General features: G+C 66.9%; 3 protein-coding genes across 3 annotated transcripts; 2 read left to right on the top strand and 1 right to left on the bottom strand.

Annotated features, from left to right (window-relative positions):
* Window positions 1-335: 335 nt before the first annotated feature.
* LOC310888152 (class II histocompatibility antigen, B-L beta chain-like) lies at window positions 336-2479 on the top strand. Its single transcript, XM_083814572.1, has 6 exons — window positions 336-493; window positions 1002-1271; window positions 1474-1755; window positions 1863-1969; window positions 2061-2084; window positions 2266-2479. The coding sequence occupies exons 1-6, from the start codon at window positions 403-405 to the stop codon at window positions 2272-2274; spliced, it is 783 nt and encodes a 260-aa protein (XP_083670698.1). The 5' UTR covers window positions 336-402; the 3' UTR covers window positions 2275-2479.
* Window positions 2480-8286: 5807 nt separating this feature from the next.
* On the bottom strand, window positions 8287-10458 carry LOC310888246 (class II histocompatibility antigen, B-L beta chain-like). Its single transcript, XM_083814816.1, has 6 exons — window positions 10302-10458; window positions 9496-9762; window positions 9011-9292; window positions 8797-8903; window positions 8682-8705; window positions 8287-8500 (listed from the first exon to the last, which is right to left on the bottom strand). The coding sequence occupies exons 1-6, from the start codon at window positions 10390-10392 to the stop codon at window positions 8492-8494; spliced, it is 780 nt and encodes a 259-aa protein (XP_083670942.1). The 5' UTR covers window positions 10393-10458; the 3' UTR covers window positions 8287-8491.
* Window positions 10459-10823: 365 nt separating this feature from the next.
* LOC310888247 (HLA class II histocompatibility antigen, DR alpha chain-like) lies at window positions 10824-12927 on the top strand. The gene is made up of 4 exons (XM_083814817.1): window positions 10824-10984; window positions 11374-11631; window positions 11899-12180; window positions 12254-12927. The coding sequence occupies exons 1-4, from the start codon at window positions 10912-10914 to the stop codon at window positions 12406-12408; spliced, it is 768 nt and encodes a 255-aa protein (XP_083670943.1). The 5' UTR covers window positions 10824-10911; the 3' UTR covers window positions 12409-12927.
* Window positions 12928-14630: the final 1703 nt, after the last annotated feature.

The following is a 14630-nucleotide window of genomic DNA, read 5'->3' as shown; positions in this document are numbered from 1 at the left end:
GGGCCTCCTTGAGCCCCGTCCCTCTGGTACTCTTGACCTTGAGCCTCTTGGCCTCCTTGAGGTTTCCTACAGGGAAGTGACTGGGGCTGCGGGCTGGGTGCCCGTGTCCCTTGCTGCTCCTCACCTGTCCCAAGGGGCAGTGGGACCCCACACCCCCACCAGTGGCTCTTTGTGCACCCTGGGGGATCCAAACCCCCTTCCCTCCCAGCTCTTGAGGTTGGTCCTCGAACACCTTTGTAGCAAGTGTCAGAGGGTGCCCTGCGGGGTCAGGTTCTGCCTGGTGACGGGTGATGCTGCCCAGCCCCGCTGCTCACTGGTTCTTACTGGGAAGCCCAGTCACAGCACTGGGTGGAGTCTGCCTTGAGTGGGGTCCCAGCATCCCTCAGCCTCCGCTGAGCAGCCATGGGGACCGGCCGCATCCTGGGAGCTGGGGCCGTGCTGGTGGCACTGGTGGTGCTGGGAGCCCACCCGGCCGGGGGCGAGGAGACCAAGGGTGAGCTCAGCCCCACGCCGTGGGGCAGGATCCCACGCGTGGCTGCTGGAGGGGAGGTGGGATGGGGGGGGGAGGGGGCCACCGGGGCCCTGGCACCACCACGCAGGGTGTGGGCATCCGCAGCGACTGCCTCAGCCTCTGCCCTGCAAGGCCTGGCAGCAAAAGGCTACCCGGGGGGGCCCAGAGAGCTCCGGGGGTGCTGCCCCCCCCCCCGCCCAGGGCTCTGTTGCGTCCTGGTTCCCTTCTCTGTGCTTCTTCCCTGCGTTCCCCCCACCTCTTGTCCCCTCCTGCCCCCAGGACCCTCCCCGGGAGCCCCTCGGCCTCTTCCTGACCCCAGCACGTGGGGCTCCAGGGGATCGGGGTCACGGCGTCGGTGTCACCGCGGCTGGGAGGGGAGTGGGGATGGGGGGGGGGGCTCCAGGTCATCTGTGAGCCCTGCCCAGCCCAGGCTGGGGGCTGGGGACCTGGGGAGGTGGATCGGGGCCCCTGCTCTGATCCACCCGTACAGGGTTCTTCCAGGAGATGATGGTGGCTGAGTGTCAGTACCTCAACGGCACCGAGCGGGTGAGGTTTCTGCACAAGGACATCTACAACCGGCAGCAGGACGTGCACTTTGACAGCGACGTGGGGCAGTATGTGGCTGACACGGAGCTGGGCAAGCCTACAGCTGACTACTGGAACAGTCAGCCTGAAGTACTGGAGAATGCAAAGACTGCAGTAGACACGTTCTGCCGGCACAACTACGGGGTGTCGGACCCTTTCATCCTGAAGAGGAGAGGTGCGTGCACGCGAGCCTGGGGCTGGTACGGCTGGGCCACCTCCGCACCCTGTTGGGCCAGGCACAGCCTGGCTCTGGGGGCCGGGCACAGCCCAGGGGGGGCAGCCCGTGCGTGCCCCGTCCTGCCCGGGCCCAGGGGCAGCGGTACAGGTGACCGCTGGGCTCTCGCCGCCCGCGCCCAGCTCTCTCCCTCTCCCCGCAGTTGAGCCCAAGGTGAGGGTCTCTCCCATGCAGTCGAGCTCGCTGCCCCAGACCGACAGGCTGGCGTGCTACGTGACGGGCTTCTACCCCGCCGAGATCGAGGTGAAGTGGTTCAAGAACGGCCAGGAGGAGACGAAGCACGTGGTGTCCACGGACGTGATCCCCAACGGGGACTGGACCTACCAGGTGCTGGTGATGCTGGAAAGCACCCCGCAGCACGGGGACACCTACAAGTGCCAGGTGGAGCACGCCAGCCTGCAGAGCCCCATCACCCACGAATGGGGTAAGGCCCCGGCCCCCGGCTCCCGGGGGGTCCCGAGCCCCCACCCTGCTGCAGGCGGGGAGCGGGAGCACGGCCCCGGCCCTGAGCCCCCGCTCCTGTCCCCGCAGTGCTCCCGGCGGACGCCGCCAGGGGCAAGATGCTGACGGGCGTCGGGGGCTTCGTGCTGGGGCTCATCTTCCTGGCGCTGGGGCTCTTCCTCTACGTGCGCAGAAAGGTGAGCGGCCGGGGCGCTGGGGGTGGCGTGGGGCTGGGGGGGCCGCGGTTCCCCCCCGCGGTGACGCTGACCTGGTCTCGCTGTGTTGCAGGGCGCATCGCTCCCCCGGCTGCAGGTAACGTCCCCCACCCGCGGCCCCGCTGCACCCTCCCCGTGGGGGCTGCTTCCCCTTCCCCCCCTACCACCACCAGGGCTGCGCCCCGGGGCCGCAGGCAGTGCGTCCCTGGGGGGCCGTGGGGCAGAGGGCTGGGGTGCTGCCCACCACCCGCTGTTCACCCACTGCTCTCTCCCCACAGGGCTCCTGAAGCAGCTCCCGCTCCTGCGCCTCGGATCCTCCACCCCCAGCGCCGCCTCTGCCCCGCGCTCACCCAGCTCCTGCCCTCGGCGCCCGGTCCCACAGCCCCACAGCCCCACGCGACTCCTCGGGGTCCCCCCCTCCCTTGCTTCCATCCCAGCCTGGCTTGGCCGGGGCCACTGGGAGCCCCAAATAAAGTGTCCCAGTGCCCTGCGGCCCTGCTGCTGTGGGGACGGTGGGGCAGGGGCGGGCACCGCCATCCCTGCACACACAGCTCCAAAGCCTTGGGGGGGATGGGGCTGCTTGGGGGCCTGGGTCCCAGAGCCCGGGGGGCGCTGCCTGGGGGTGAAGGCAGCGTCCTGTGGGAGGGGGGCTGGTGGCAGAGCCTGTGTCCTGCTGCCTCTGGCTGCTGCACTGGTGCTGGGGATGGGCGTGGGGTGCAAGGGTCCTGGGCCCCTGGCAGTGCTGGAGGGTCTGGGAGCTGGGGCACACGTCCTGCCCCCACAGCGACCGCCGTTCCCACCCTGAGCCCCAACACGGCCCCACCAGAGCCCGCGGCTCCCCTGTCCCCAGGCTGGGACACCGCACAGCCCCCCTGGGTCCCCCCAGCGTCACCACGCAGTACCCCTGAGGTCACCCCACCATCCCACCCAGGTCCCACCGTGCTCCCCCCAGGCCTCCCGGTCCCCACAGCCCTGCAGCTTGGGGCCGAGCACACCACAAAGCGGTGACGTGGGGCTGCAGCGGCGCTGGGCTGTCCCCGAGCACCGTCGCTCTGCCGGGCAGCAGCAGCCCAGCGCCGGCAGGGGCAGATCCTGGTTGGGGGGTGCCGAGGAACAGTGTCAGGGGGCAGCGGGGCTGAGGATGGAGGGGACGAGGGGCATGGGGCCACCGGGGCACGCTGGGTGTTGGGGGATTGAGGGCTGGTAGGAGAACTTGTGGAGCCCATGACCCTTGCACAGCACCTGAGGAAACACACCACACCACACCACAAAGCGGCGACGTGGGGCTGCAGCGGCGCTGGGCTGTCCCCGAGCACCGTCGCTCTGCCGGGCAGCAGCAGCCCAGTGCCGGCAGGGGCAGATCCCATTCGGGGGGGGTGCCGCGGAACAGCATCAGGGGGCAGCGGGGCTGAGGATGGAGGGGACGAGGGGCATGGGGCCACCAGGGCACGCTGGGTGTTGGGGGAGTGAGGGCTGGTAGGAGAACGTGCGGAACCTGTGGCCCACGCATGCTGCCTGAGGAGCCTCAGGTCACGGCCACAGCGCTCGTCCTGCTGCCCCTCGCAGACGCAGCGCTCCAGCAGCGTCACCCGCTCGGTCCTGGCAAGGAAGTGACACTGCACCGGGAGGTGGAACTGGAGGAACCCTGCAAGGGCAGGCAGGGCAGGGGGTTCCGCTCCCCCTCCCCATGCCCCCAGCCAGGGCTGGGCAGGGCTCGCAGACACCCTATAGCCCCCTCCCCGTCCCTGGCCACCCGAGCGGGCAGGAGAAGCAGAGGATGCCCTCTGCAGACAGGGGAGCAGCCTCACGCTCGCAGGCCCTTCACCCCCCTGCAAGACTGCTGGAGGGACAGCACAGCAGGGCATCAGGAGTCCTGGCGGCTCCTCGGCTGCTACCTGAGAACTTGCTTCTCTCGCCAGGGAGGGGTCCCAGCCCCGCCAGCCCCACGCTCACACGCACTCACCTCTGCTCCCCGTGGCAGGAGGGGTCAGCACCCCATAGCTGTGCTGGCAGAACACATCCGTGGCTGCCTGGATCCTGTCCCCCATGTTAGGACCTTGCCTTCGGGGATTTGTGGGCCTCGATGGGATCCCCCCGAGCCTCCTCTGCTCCAGGCTGAGCAGGCCCAGCTCCCTCAGCCTCTCCTCCCAGGGGAGATGCTCCAGTCCCCGCAGCAGCTGGAGGTGGAACTGGAAGAACCCTGCATGGGCAGGAAGGGGAGGTAGGAGAACTTGTAGAAACTGTTGTACGCCTGGCGGTAGAAAATGGTCTTGGAGACACCTTCCACCACCTCCTGCCCATTCTTCAGCCACGTGATGGTGATGATGGACAGCCAGAACTTGTCCACGTAGCACATGAGGATGTTGGGATCCTCCAGCTCCACGGGAAAAAGAGCTCCATCAATGTCCAGATGGTGGCTGGACAGCCAGGCTGGTTGCTTGGCTGCTTGTGAAAGTCCTTGATGTCTGCCTGATTAATTGGATGAATGGCTAGACAGATGGATGAATGGAAGTGTGGATGGATGGAAGGAAGGAAGTGTAGATGGATGGATGGATATGGATGGATGGATGGATGGAAGGAAGGAAGGAAGGATGGATGGGTGGATGGAAGGAAGGATGGATGGATGGATGGAAGGGTGGATGAATGGATGGATGGATGGATGGATGGAAGGAAGGAAGGAAGGAAGGACGGACGGACGGACGGAAGGATGGAAGGAAGGAAGGGATGGAAGATAGATGGATGGGATGGATGGAGTAAAAGACTTATGGTTCGTTGGATGAAGAGCTGAAGAAATGAATGATTGGGTAGTTGCTAAGCCACTACCCATCATAGCTGAAAAGCCATGGCAGACTGGTGAAGTCCCCAGTGATTGGAAAAGGGGAAACCTAAACCCCGTTTTTAAAAAGGGTGGAAAAGAGGACCTGGGGGGGACTGCAGGCCAGTCATTCTCACCTCTGTGCCCAGCAAGATCATGGAGCAGATCCTCCTGGAAATTATGCCAAGGCTGGTGGAGAATAGAGGCAACTGGTGATAGCCAGCGTGGCTTCACTAAGGGCAAATATTCCTGACTGACTTGGTGACCTTCTATGAGAGACAGCATTGGTGGATAAGGGACAAGAAACTGACTTCATCTATCAAGACTTGTCCAAAGCATTTGATACTGTCTTGCACAACATATCACAGAATGGTTTGGGTTGGTAGGGACCTTAAAGATCGTAAAATTCCAACCCCCCTGCCATGGGCAGGGACACCTCCCACCAGACTAGGTTGTCCAAAGCCCCATCCAACCTGGCCTTGAACACTTCCAGGCATGGGGCATCCACAGCTTCTCTGGGCAACCCGTTCCAGTGCTTCACCACCCCCGGAGGAAAGAATTTCCTCCTCATATCTAATCTAAACCTACCCTCTTTTAGTTTAAAAACATTTCCCATAGTCCTATCACTACACTCCTTGATGATGAGCCCCTCCCCAGCTTTCCTGTAGGTCCCCTTTAGGTACTGAAAAACCACTTTAAGGTCTCCCCAGAGCCTTCTCTTCCCCAGGCTGACCAACCCCAACTCCCTCAGCCTGTCTTCATAGGAGAGGTGCTCCAGCCCCTTGACCATTTTGTGGCCTTCCTCTGGACTCGTTCTAATAGGTCCATGTCCGTCTTATACTGGGGGCCCCAGAGCTGAACGCAGTACTTGAGGTGTGACCTCCCCAGGGCCGAGTACAGAGGGACAATCACTTCCCTAGTCCTGCTGGCCACGCTATTTCTGATACAAGCCAGGATGCTGGTGGTCTTCTTGGCCACCTGAGCACGCTGCTGGCTGATATTCAGCTGGATATCGACCAATACCCACAGGACGCTTTCTGACGGGCAGCTTTCCTACCACTCTGCCCCCAGCCTGTATCATTACATGGGGCTGTTGTGCCCCAAACGCAGGACCCGGCACTTAGCCTTATTGAACTTCATGCAGTTGGCCTCGGCCCATCGTTGGTCCAGCCTATCCAGATCCTCCTGCAGAGCCTTCCTACCCTCTCAATCAGATCAATATGCACTCCTAAATTGGTGTCACCTGCAAACTTACTGGGGGTGCACCCGCTCCCCTCATCCAGACCATTGATGAAGGTATTGAAGAGAGCTGGTCCCAGTCCTGAGCCTTTGGGAAGTCTAGGCAGACCACATCCACAGCCTTTTCCTCATCAACTGAGCACATCGCCTTGTCGTAGGAGATCAGATTCGTCAAGCAGGACCTGCCTTTGATAAGCCCATGCTGAATGGACCTGATCACCTGGTTGTCCTGTATGTTGACATGTAGGAGGGAAGGGATGCCATCCAGTGGGACCCGGGCACGCTGGAGAAATGGGCTGATGGGAACCTCCTGAGGTTCCACCGGGAGAAAGGCAAAGTCCTGTCCCTGGGCTGGGTTGCAGTAGGCAAAGCATTGCCAGCAGGCCGAGGGAGGTGATCCTTCCCCGCTGCTCGGCACTGGTGAGGCCGCAGCTGGGGTACTGGGCCCAGCGCTGGGCTCCCCAGTCCAAAAGAGACTTGGCCACACTGGGGAAAGCCAAGGAAGGGCCCCGAAGATCCTGCAGGGACTGGGGCATCTCCCCTGGGAGGAGAGGCTGAGGGAGCTGGGCCTGCTCAGCCTGGAGCAGAGGAGGCTCGGGGGGATCCCATCGAGGCCCACAAATCCCCAAAGGCAAGGTCCCAACATGGGGGACAGGATCCAGGCAGCCATGGACGTGTTCTGCCAGCACAGCTGCAGGACGCAGACCCCTCTTGCCGTGGGGAGCAGAGGTGAGTGCGTGCGAGCGTGGGGCTGGCGGGGCTGGGACCCCTCCCCGGCGAGAGAAGCAAGTTCTCAGGAAGCATCCCAGGAGCCGCCGGGACCGCTGATGTCCTGCCGTGCTGTCCCTCCAGCAGACTTGCAGGGGGGGGGCGAAGCACCCGGTGAGAAGCAGGGCCTGCGAGCATGTGAGGCTGCTCCTCTGTCTGCAGAGGGCATCCTCTGCTTCTCCTGCCAGCCCAAGTGGCCGCAAGCGGAGCCCTGCTACGGGCACCTTCAGCTGCCCACCCATTTCCCCAAGCCCACCCGGTCTCGGGGGGCTCCTCCTCCAGGCCCAGGGGAGCTCCATGTGCTGTGGCTGCCCTTGGCTGCGACCCCCCAGGCCCTTTGGGCACTGCCCCACTTGTCCCCAGCGGCACCATCGGGCACAGGTGCAGCCAAGCAGGGGCAGCAGGCAGAGGGACGGGGCAGATCCAGCAGTGCCTCCAGGGGGTCAGGGTCACAGCGTTGGTGTCACCGTGGCTGGGGGAGGCTGGCAGGGGAGTGGGCACGGGGAGGGGGCTATAGGGTGTCTGCGAGCCCTGCCCAGCCCTGGCTGGGGGCGTGGGGAAGGGGAGCGGGACCCCCTGCCCTGCCTGCCCTTGCAGGGTTCCTCCAGTTCCACCTCCCGGTGCAGTGTCACTTCCTCGCCAGGACCGAGCGGGTGACGCTGCTGGAGCGCTGCGTCTGCGAGGGGCAGCAGGACGAGCGCTGTGGCCGGGACCTGGGGTTCCTCAGGTGCTGTGCAAGGGTCATGGGCTCCACAAGTTCTCCTACCAGCCCTCAATCCCCCAACACCCAGCGTGCCCCGGTGGCCCCATGCCCCTCGTCCCCTCCATCCTCAGCCCCGCTGCCCCCTGACACTGTTCCTCGGCACCCCCCAACCAGGATCTGCCCCTGCCGGCGCTGGGCTGCTGCTGCCCGGCAGAGCGACGGTGCTCGGGGACAGCCCAGCGCCGCTGCAGCCCCACGTCACCGCTTTGTGGTGTGCTCGGCCCCAAGCTGCAGGGCTGTGGGGACCGGGAGGCCTGGGGGGAGCACGGTGGGACCTGGGTGGGATGGTGGGGTGACCTCAGGGGTACTGCGTGGTGACGCTGGGGGGACCCAGGGGGGCTGTGCGGTGTCCCAGCCTGGGGACAGGGGAGCCGCGGGCTCTGGTGGGGCCGTGTTGGGGCTCAGGGTGGGAACGGCGGTCGCTGTGGGGGCAGGACGTGTGCCCCAGCTCCCAGACCCTCCAGCACTGCCAGGGGCCCAGGACCCTTGCACCCCACGCCCATCCCCAGCACCAGTGCAGCAGCCAGAGGCAGCAGGACACAGGCTCTGCCACCAGCCCCCCTCCCACAGGACGCTGCCTTCACCCCCAGGCAGCGCCCCCCGGGCTCTGGGACCCAGGCCCCCAAGCAGCCCCATCCCCCCCAAGGCTTTGGAGCTGTGTGTGCAGGGATGGCGGTGCCCGCCCCTGCCCCACCGTCCCCACAGCAGCAGGGCCGCAGGGCACTGGGACACTTTATTTGGGGCTCCCAGTGGCCCCGGCCAAGCCAGGCTGGGATGGAAGCAAGGGAGGGGGGGACCCCGAGGAGTCGCGTGGGGCTGTGGGGCTGTGGGACCGGGCGCCGAGGGCAGGAGCTGGGTGAGCGCGGGGCAGAGGCGGCGCTGGGGGTGGAGGATCCGAGGCGCAGGAGCGGGAGCTGCTTCAGGAGCCCTGTGGGGAGAGAGCAGTGGGTGAACAGCGGGTGGTGGGCAGCACCCCAGCCCTCTGCCCCACGGCCCCCCAGGGACGCACTGCCTGCGGCCCCGGGGCGCAGCCCTGGTGGTGGTAGGGGGGGAAGGGGAAGCAGCCCCCACGGGGAGGGTGCAGCGGGGCCGCGGGTGGGGGACGTTACCTGCAGCCGGGGGAGCGATGCGCCCTGCAACACAGCGAGACCAGGTCAGCGTCACCGCGGGGGGGAACCGCGGCCCCCCCAGCCCCACGCCACCCCCAGCGCCCCGGCCGCTCACCTTTCTGCGCACGTAGAGGAAGAGCCCCAGCGCCAGGAAGATGAGCCCCAGCACGAAGCCCCCGACGCCCGTCAGCATCTTGCCCCTGGCGGCGTCCGCCGGGAGCACTGCGGGGACAGGAGCGGGGGCTCAGGGCCGGGGCCGTGCTCCCGCTCCCCGCCTGCAGCAGGGTGGGGGCTCGGGACCCCCCGGGAGCCGGGGGCCGGGGCCTTACCCCATTCGTGGGTGATGGGGCTCTGCAGGCTGGCGTGCTCCACCTGGCACTTGTAGGTGTCCCCGTGCTGCGGGGTGCTTTCCAGCATCACCAGCACCTGGTAGGTCCAGTCCCCGTTGGGGATCACGTCCGTGGACACCACGTGCTTCGTCTCCTCCTGGCCGTTCTTGAACCACTTCACCTCGATCTCGGCGGGGTAGAAGCCCGTCACGTAGCACGCCAGCCTGTCGGTCTGGGGCAGCGAGCTCGACTGCATGGGAGAGACCCTCACCTTGGGCTCAACTGCGGGGAGAGGGAGAGAGCTGGGCGCGGGCGGCGAGAGCCCAGCGGTCACCTGTACCGCTGCCCCTGGGCCTGGGCAGGACAGGGCACACACGGGCTGCCCCCCCGGGCTGTGCCCAGCCCCCCCTGGCCCCGGCTGTGCCCGGCCTGCCAGGGTGCGGAGGTGGCCCAGCCGCACCAGCCCCAGGCTCATGTGCACGCACCTTTCCTCTCAATGGTGAAAGGGGTCATAAAGTAGTTGTGCCGGCAGAACGTGTCTACTTCAGCCCGTCTCTGCTCCAGTAGTTCGGGCTGACTGTTCCAGTAGTCGGCATCAGGCTTGCCCAGCTCCGTGTCAGCCACATACTGCCCCACGTCGCTGTCAAAGTGCACGAACTGCTGCCGGTTGTGGATGTACCTATCCAGAAACCTCACCCGCTCGGTGCCGTTGAGGTACTGACACTCATCCACCATTGAGAAGTGGAAGAACCCTGTACGGGCAGGTCAGGTTAGGAGGCCCCACTCCACCTCCCCAGGCCCCCAGCCCCCAGCCCCCAGCAGACGCCCTGGAGCCCCCTCCCCACCCTGGAGCCCCCCCCCCCATCCCCACTCCCCTCCCAGCCGCGGTGACACCGACGCCGTGACCCCGATCCCCTGGAGCCCCACGTGCTGGGGTCAGGAAGAGGCCGAGGGGCTCCCAGGGGGGGTCCTGGGGGCAGGAGGGGACAAGAAGTGGGGGGAACACAGGGAAGAAGCACAGAGAAGGGAACCAGGATGCAACAGAGCCCTGGGGGGGGGGGGGGGGCGGGGCAGCACCCCCAAGCTCTCTGGGCCCCCCTGTGGAGCCTTCTGCTGCCAGGCCTTGCAGGGCAGTGGCTGAGGCAGTCACTGCGAATGCCCACACCCTGCGTGGCGGTGCTAGGGCCGAGGGGGGGGCTCCCCACGCATTGCCAGGTCCAGGGCCCCCATCCCACCTCCCCTCCAGCAGCCACGCGTGGGATCCTGCCCCACGGCGTGGGGCTGAGCTCACCCTTGGTCTCCTCGCCCTCGGCCGGGCGGGCTCCCAGCACCACCAGTGCCACCAGCACGGCCCCAGCTCCCAGGATGCGGCCGGTCCCCATGGCTGCTCAGCGGAGGCTGAGGGGTGCCGGGACCCCACGCAAGGCAGGACTCTGCCCAGTGCTGTGACTGGGCGTCCCAGCAAGAACCAGTGAGCAGCGGGGCTGGGCAGCATCACCCGTCACCAGGCAGAGCCTGTCTCTGCAGGACTCCCTCTGACACTTGTCCCATGCCTCAGACGTGTTCCAGGAGCGACCCCAGGGAGCACTCACCCGGGCGCAGCTCACACCGGGGCTCCCCCCTTGGCTGCCCCCCTCCCCTCAGCCCCCCCCCGGTCCCTGCACGCCCCCAGCCCCACGGCGCGCCCCCTCAGCACCCTGCGCGGTGCCCGTCCGTCTGTCTGTCGCGTAGGGTGCTCGGCGCTGCTGCTCTGCCTGGGAACAGCTGAGTCAACCACGGGGCACCCTGCTATTGGCTCGGGAGTTGGGGGAGCCCCCGGGCACGGGGCCCCAGCACTGGGCTCCCCAGCCCCAGTGACGCTCGCCCCTCGCTCGCTCCCACTGCCCGGTGCCGCAGAGGTGATGGCCGCAGGACGGGGCGTCCCGCTGGTGCTGCTGGCCGTGCTGGCCCTGCAGGGCTCGGGGGCCGTGAAAGGTGCGTGCGGGGGACACGGCTGGGGAGCGGGGGTCCCGGACCCACGGGGGGGGGGGGGGGGGCGGGGGTCGGCGCTCCTGTAAGGGCTAGGTGCGGGGAGCTGCGGCCCCCAGCTGTAGGGAAGCAGGGTGGGCTGCCGAGGGGGGGGCTGGGGGCCAAAGGGACGCGTGTGGGGCAGGATGGCCGGGGCCACGGCACCTCCTGCCCAAGTCCTAGGGCTGCCGGGACCGCCGCCCCAGCCCGCAGCGCTCCTGGGGACCGAGCCGGGTCCCCGCAGCCTGTCACTGGCCCCAGCCCCAGGCGGTGAAGAGCCCAGGGAGCTCTTGGTGGGCTCTGGCGAGCCCCCCGGCAGTGGGAGGGGGCTGCCACTCACACCTGTCCCTTCCCAGTGGGGAACGTGCTGATCCAGACTACATTCTACCAGCGGGCTGAGACACTGAAGGAGGAGGGCGGCCAGTTCATGTTCGATTTCGACGGGGATGAGATCTTCCACGTGGACCTGCAGAAGTCAGAGACCATCTGGCGCCTGCCCCTCTTCTCGAAGTTTGCCAGCTTCGAGGCCCAGGGAGCTCTGCAGAACATTGCCGTGGGCAAGCAGAACATGGAGATCATGATGCAGAGGTCCAACCGCTCGCAGGGAACCATCGGTAACAACCCAGCCACGGCGCGGCCGCTCCCTGCACCCCTGCGGCCCCTGCTGGGGCCAGCTGCCCCCCAACCTGTGGGCAGCAGCAGGGGGCAGAGTGCCCAGCTCCCTGCGTGCCCAGGCTGTGCCCCGAGCTGTGTGCGGGGTCCCCCTGGGTGGCAGTGGGGCACAAAGGGCCCTCTGTGGGGCCGGAAGCCCTGGCACCACCTGGGGGCAGTGAAGCTTGGCTGACCCCGGACTGCACTAAGCCCTTCTCCATCTCCTCCAGCGCCGCCCGAGGTGACGGTGTTCTCCGAGGACCCCGTGGAGCTGGGGGACCCCAACATCCTCATCTGCTACGTGCACAAGTTCTGGCCGTCCATCATCACCATCACGTGGCTGAAGAACGGGCAGGAGGTGGTGGAAGGCGTCTCCGAGACCGTTTTCTACCGCCAGGAGGACAACGGCTTCTACAAGTTCTCCTACCTGCCCTTCATCCCCACGCGGGGCGACTACTACGACTGCCGCGTGGAGCACTGGGGGCTGCCCAACGCGCTGCTGACGCACTGGGGTGAGGATGGGGCCCTGCCCTCGCCGGTGGGGGGGGGCTCGGTGCCCCATCCTAACCCCCCGTCCCTTTGCAGAGCCCCAGGTGCCCCTGCCCGCCTCCGAGAGCACCGAGACCCTGGTGTGCGCCCTGGGCCTGGCCGTGGGCATCGTCGGCATCGTCGTGGGCACCATCCTCATCATCAAGGCCATGAAGATGAACAGCGCCCGCAACCAGCGGGGCCTCTTGTGAGGGGGCAGAGGCCAGGCCTCCCTGCCTCCCCCCAGCCGGACCCTGTGCCCCCTCAGCCGCCCCTTGCTTCAGCCCGCCCAGAGCTGCTCGCTCCCGTGCCCCACATCGGTGCCGCACCTCCCCAGCACTACCTTCTCCCTCACGTGCCGCACAAGGACACACCGCAGGCTGCTCCGGAGCCAGACCCGGGGGGGTGATGGGACTGGGCCCCACAATGGGATGGGGTGAGCAGAGGTAGCCCCCGGGGCCGCTCCGAGTTGCCCGCTGTCAGGGGACGACGCTGCACCACCTGCGCTGGTCCCAGCATCCAGCACGCACCACGTCTCCTCCTAGCAGGGATGTGGGGGTCTCTCCCGCAGCCTCTGGGGTGAGCGGAGGGGTGTCCTGTCCCCACAACTCCCCCTTGGCGCCCAGTCCCGTGCCTGCCACTCCCGCTCTGCTGTTTTGACACCACAATAAAGTGGGTTGGGGTTGATCCTGCTGTGCGACCCTCACCGCGCATCCATGCTCTGCACTGCAGCCCCACGAGCTCCCTGGTCATCTGTCGGGGGGAGATCTATGGGGTGGGGGGTGGGGGGGTCTTGGGTGCGGGGCAGGGCTCCGGGGCTGCAACTCTTGAGCAGAGGGAAGGGGTAGGGTGACCTCAAGGCTCCTGGGTTCTCCTGGCTGCCGGTGGTGGGATCTTGGCACCTCTAGGGTGGGCTTCAAGGGGGAAGACCCCACTGATAGCTCCCAGGGGGTCACAGACACCAGCTGGCACCCAGACCCTGTGTATGGGGCTCCCTCCTTGGTCTGTCAGGGAGGTCCCGGGGGGCACGGGGGGCATGGGGGTGGCTCTGCAACACCCGTGTTTGGCCCACGGGCACGAGGGGAGCAAAGCTGGACCTTGCCCTCAGCCAGATCAGTTCTCCCAGCAGCCGCTCTGCCTGGTAACTGGTGACACCAGCGCTCAGGGATCGAGATGGGGGAAAGGACCGGCGGAACCGCCCCGGGGGCTGTAGGGGAGGCCCTGAGGAGCAGACAAGGAGCAAATCCCTCTCGGGAGCGGCGCCGCGGACAAGGCCGCACGGCAGCAGCGGCTCAAGGCTGCTTCCTTCCCCACTGGGAGCAGAAGGGGAAGGTGCGGTGGGAACAGAAAGCGGATGGCGTGCGGTGGGGAGGATGTGAAACCCCCCCGCCTCGCACGCGGGCAGCACGCTGGGGTCATGCGGGGGGTGCGGGCGGCAGCGCTCCGAGCCCCCCGGGTAGGCAGCGCTGGAAGGGGTAGGGCCGTGGGGCAGAGCAGCGTGGAGCCTGAATAAAAACCACCTGGAAATGAGTATTTCTAGGAGAATAAAATAAGTAGCGGCCACAGCCAGGTGCACAGCAGCCACTCAGGAGCAGTCACTGACAAAATGCCAGCAGGGATGGAGGCAGGGTTTGGAAACCAGAGCCCGTCCCGTGTGGGTTACAGGCAGCACTGCAGGCTCGGGACCAGACAGGACCCAGAGCCCCACGGGGGCGAATCCTAAAAGCCGAGCCGCCGGTGGGCACGGACGTGTGTAGGGCTGGAGGTAGTGCGGGGGGGGCTCCGTGCTGAGCCCCCAGTGCCCCCAGAAGAACGTAGGCGTCCTGACCCAGCACTGCTCCCATCGGGACTTCGGCTGCCCGGAGTCTGCCGGAGACTGGTGACGCAGCCCAGTACCGCCCGCTGACTGGCTGGACTGGGGTTACTGGCGGGCAAGGGAAGCAGGCAGGGCCGTTTCCCCGAAATGCTGGCGTGCCCCATGGCGGGGGGGGACACTGGCTTCGGTGGAAATCCCCTGTCTGGCGGGGTGGGGGGGGTGGGGGGCACCCATCAGGACCCACGGACAGACAGAGCCGCCGGGGAGCTCTGTGTCTTGTGGTCCCGGCCCCCCCCCCCCCCACCCCGAGGACGCCAAGCCTCGCAGCATCAGGGGCTTGAGGCCAGGGAGGGATCGCTGGGGTGTCAAGGCCAGTAGATGGGGGGGGGTCCCTTTTGTAAGGCTCCGTGCTCAGACAGCTCCAGTTCCCCCCTCCCAGGGTGGTCCTGGTGGGGGCCACCCCCCCCCTCCACCCCCAGCCCCACACCAGGGGTGCCTTCTGCTTTCTCGAGAGCTGAGGGGAGTCACGGGAAGGGGGAAATGGGTGCAAAGTGTGCCAGGGACTTTCCAAAAGGCGGTTTCCCCCCCACCCCCCCACCCCAAGGGCTGTCATGTCAC

Source organism: Anser anser (assembly GCF_964211835.1).
Source record: "Anser anser genome assembly, chromosome: 31".
NCBI classification, from domain to species: Eukaryota; Metazoa; Chordata; class Aves; order Anseriformes; family Anatidae; genus Anser; species Anser anser.
Note: the sequence above shows the minus strand (reverse complement) of the source record. Positions and strands in the feature narration are given on the sequence as shown.

Coding starts and splice junctions, on each gene's coding strand:
- LOC310888152 (XM_083814572.1), top strand. CDS start 403: ATGGGGACCGGCCGCATCCTGGGAGCTGGGGCCGTGCTGGTGGCACTG. Junction 494..1,001: donor CGGGGGCGAGGAGACCAAGG/GTGAGCTCAGCC, acceptor CCACCCGTACAG/GGTTCTTCCAGGAGATGATG. Junction 1,272..1,473: donor TTTCATCCTGAAGAGGAGAG/GTGCGTGCACGC, acceptor CTCTCCCCGCAG/TTGAGCCCAAGGTGAGGGTC.
- LOC310888246 (XM_083814816.1), bottom strand. CDS start 10,392: ATGGGGACCGGCCGCATCCTGGGAGCTGGGGCCGTGCTGGTGGCACTG. Junction 9,763..10,301: donor CGAGGGCGAGGAGACCAAGG/GTGAGCTCAGCC, acceptor CTGCCCGTACAG/GGTTCTTCCACTTCTCAATG. Junction 8,904..9,010: donor CCCCATCACCCACGAATGGG/GTAAGGCCCCGG, acceptor CTGTCCCCGCAG/TGCTCCCGGCGGACGCCGCC.
- LOC310888247 (XM_083814817.1), top strand. CDS start 10,912: ATGGCCGCAGGACGGGGCGTCCCGCTGGTGCTGCTGGCCGTGCTGGCC. Junction 10,985..11,373: donor GGGCTCGGGGGCCGTGAAAG/GTGCGTGCGGGG, acceptor GTCCCTTCCCAG/TGGGGAACGTGCTGATCCAG. Junction 11,632..11,898: donor CCGCTCGCAGGGAACCATCG/GTAACAACCCAG, acceptor CATCTCCTCCAG/CGCCGCCCGAGGTGACGGTG.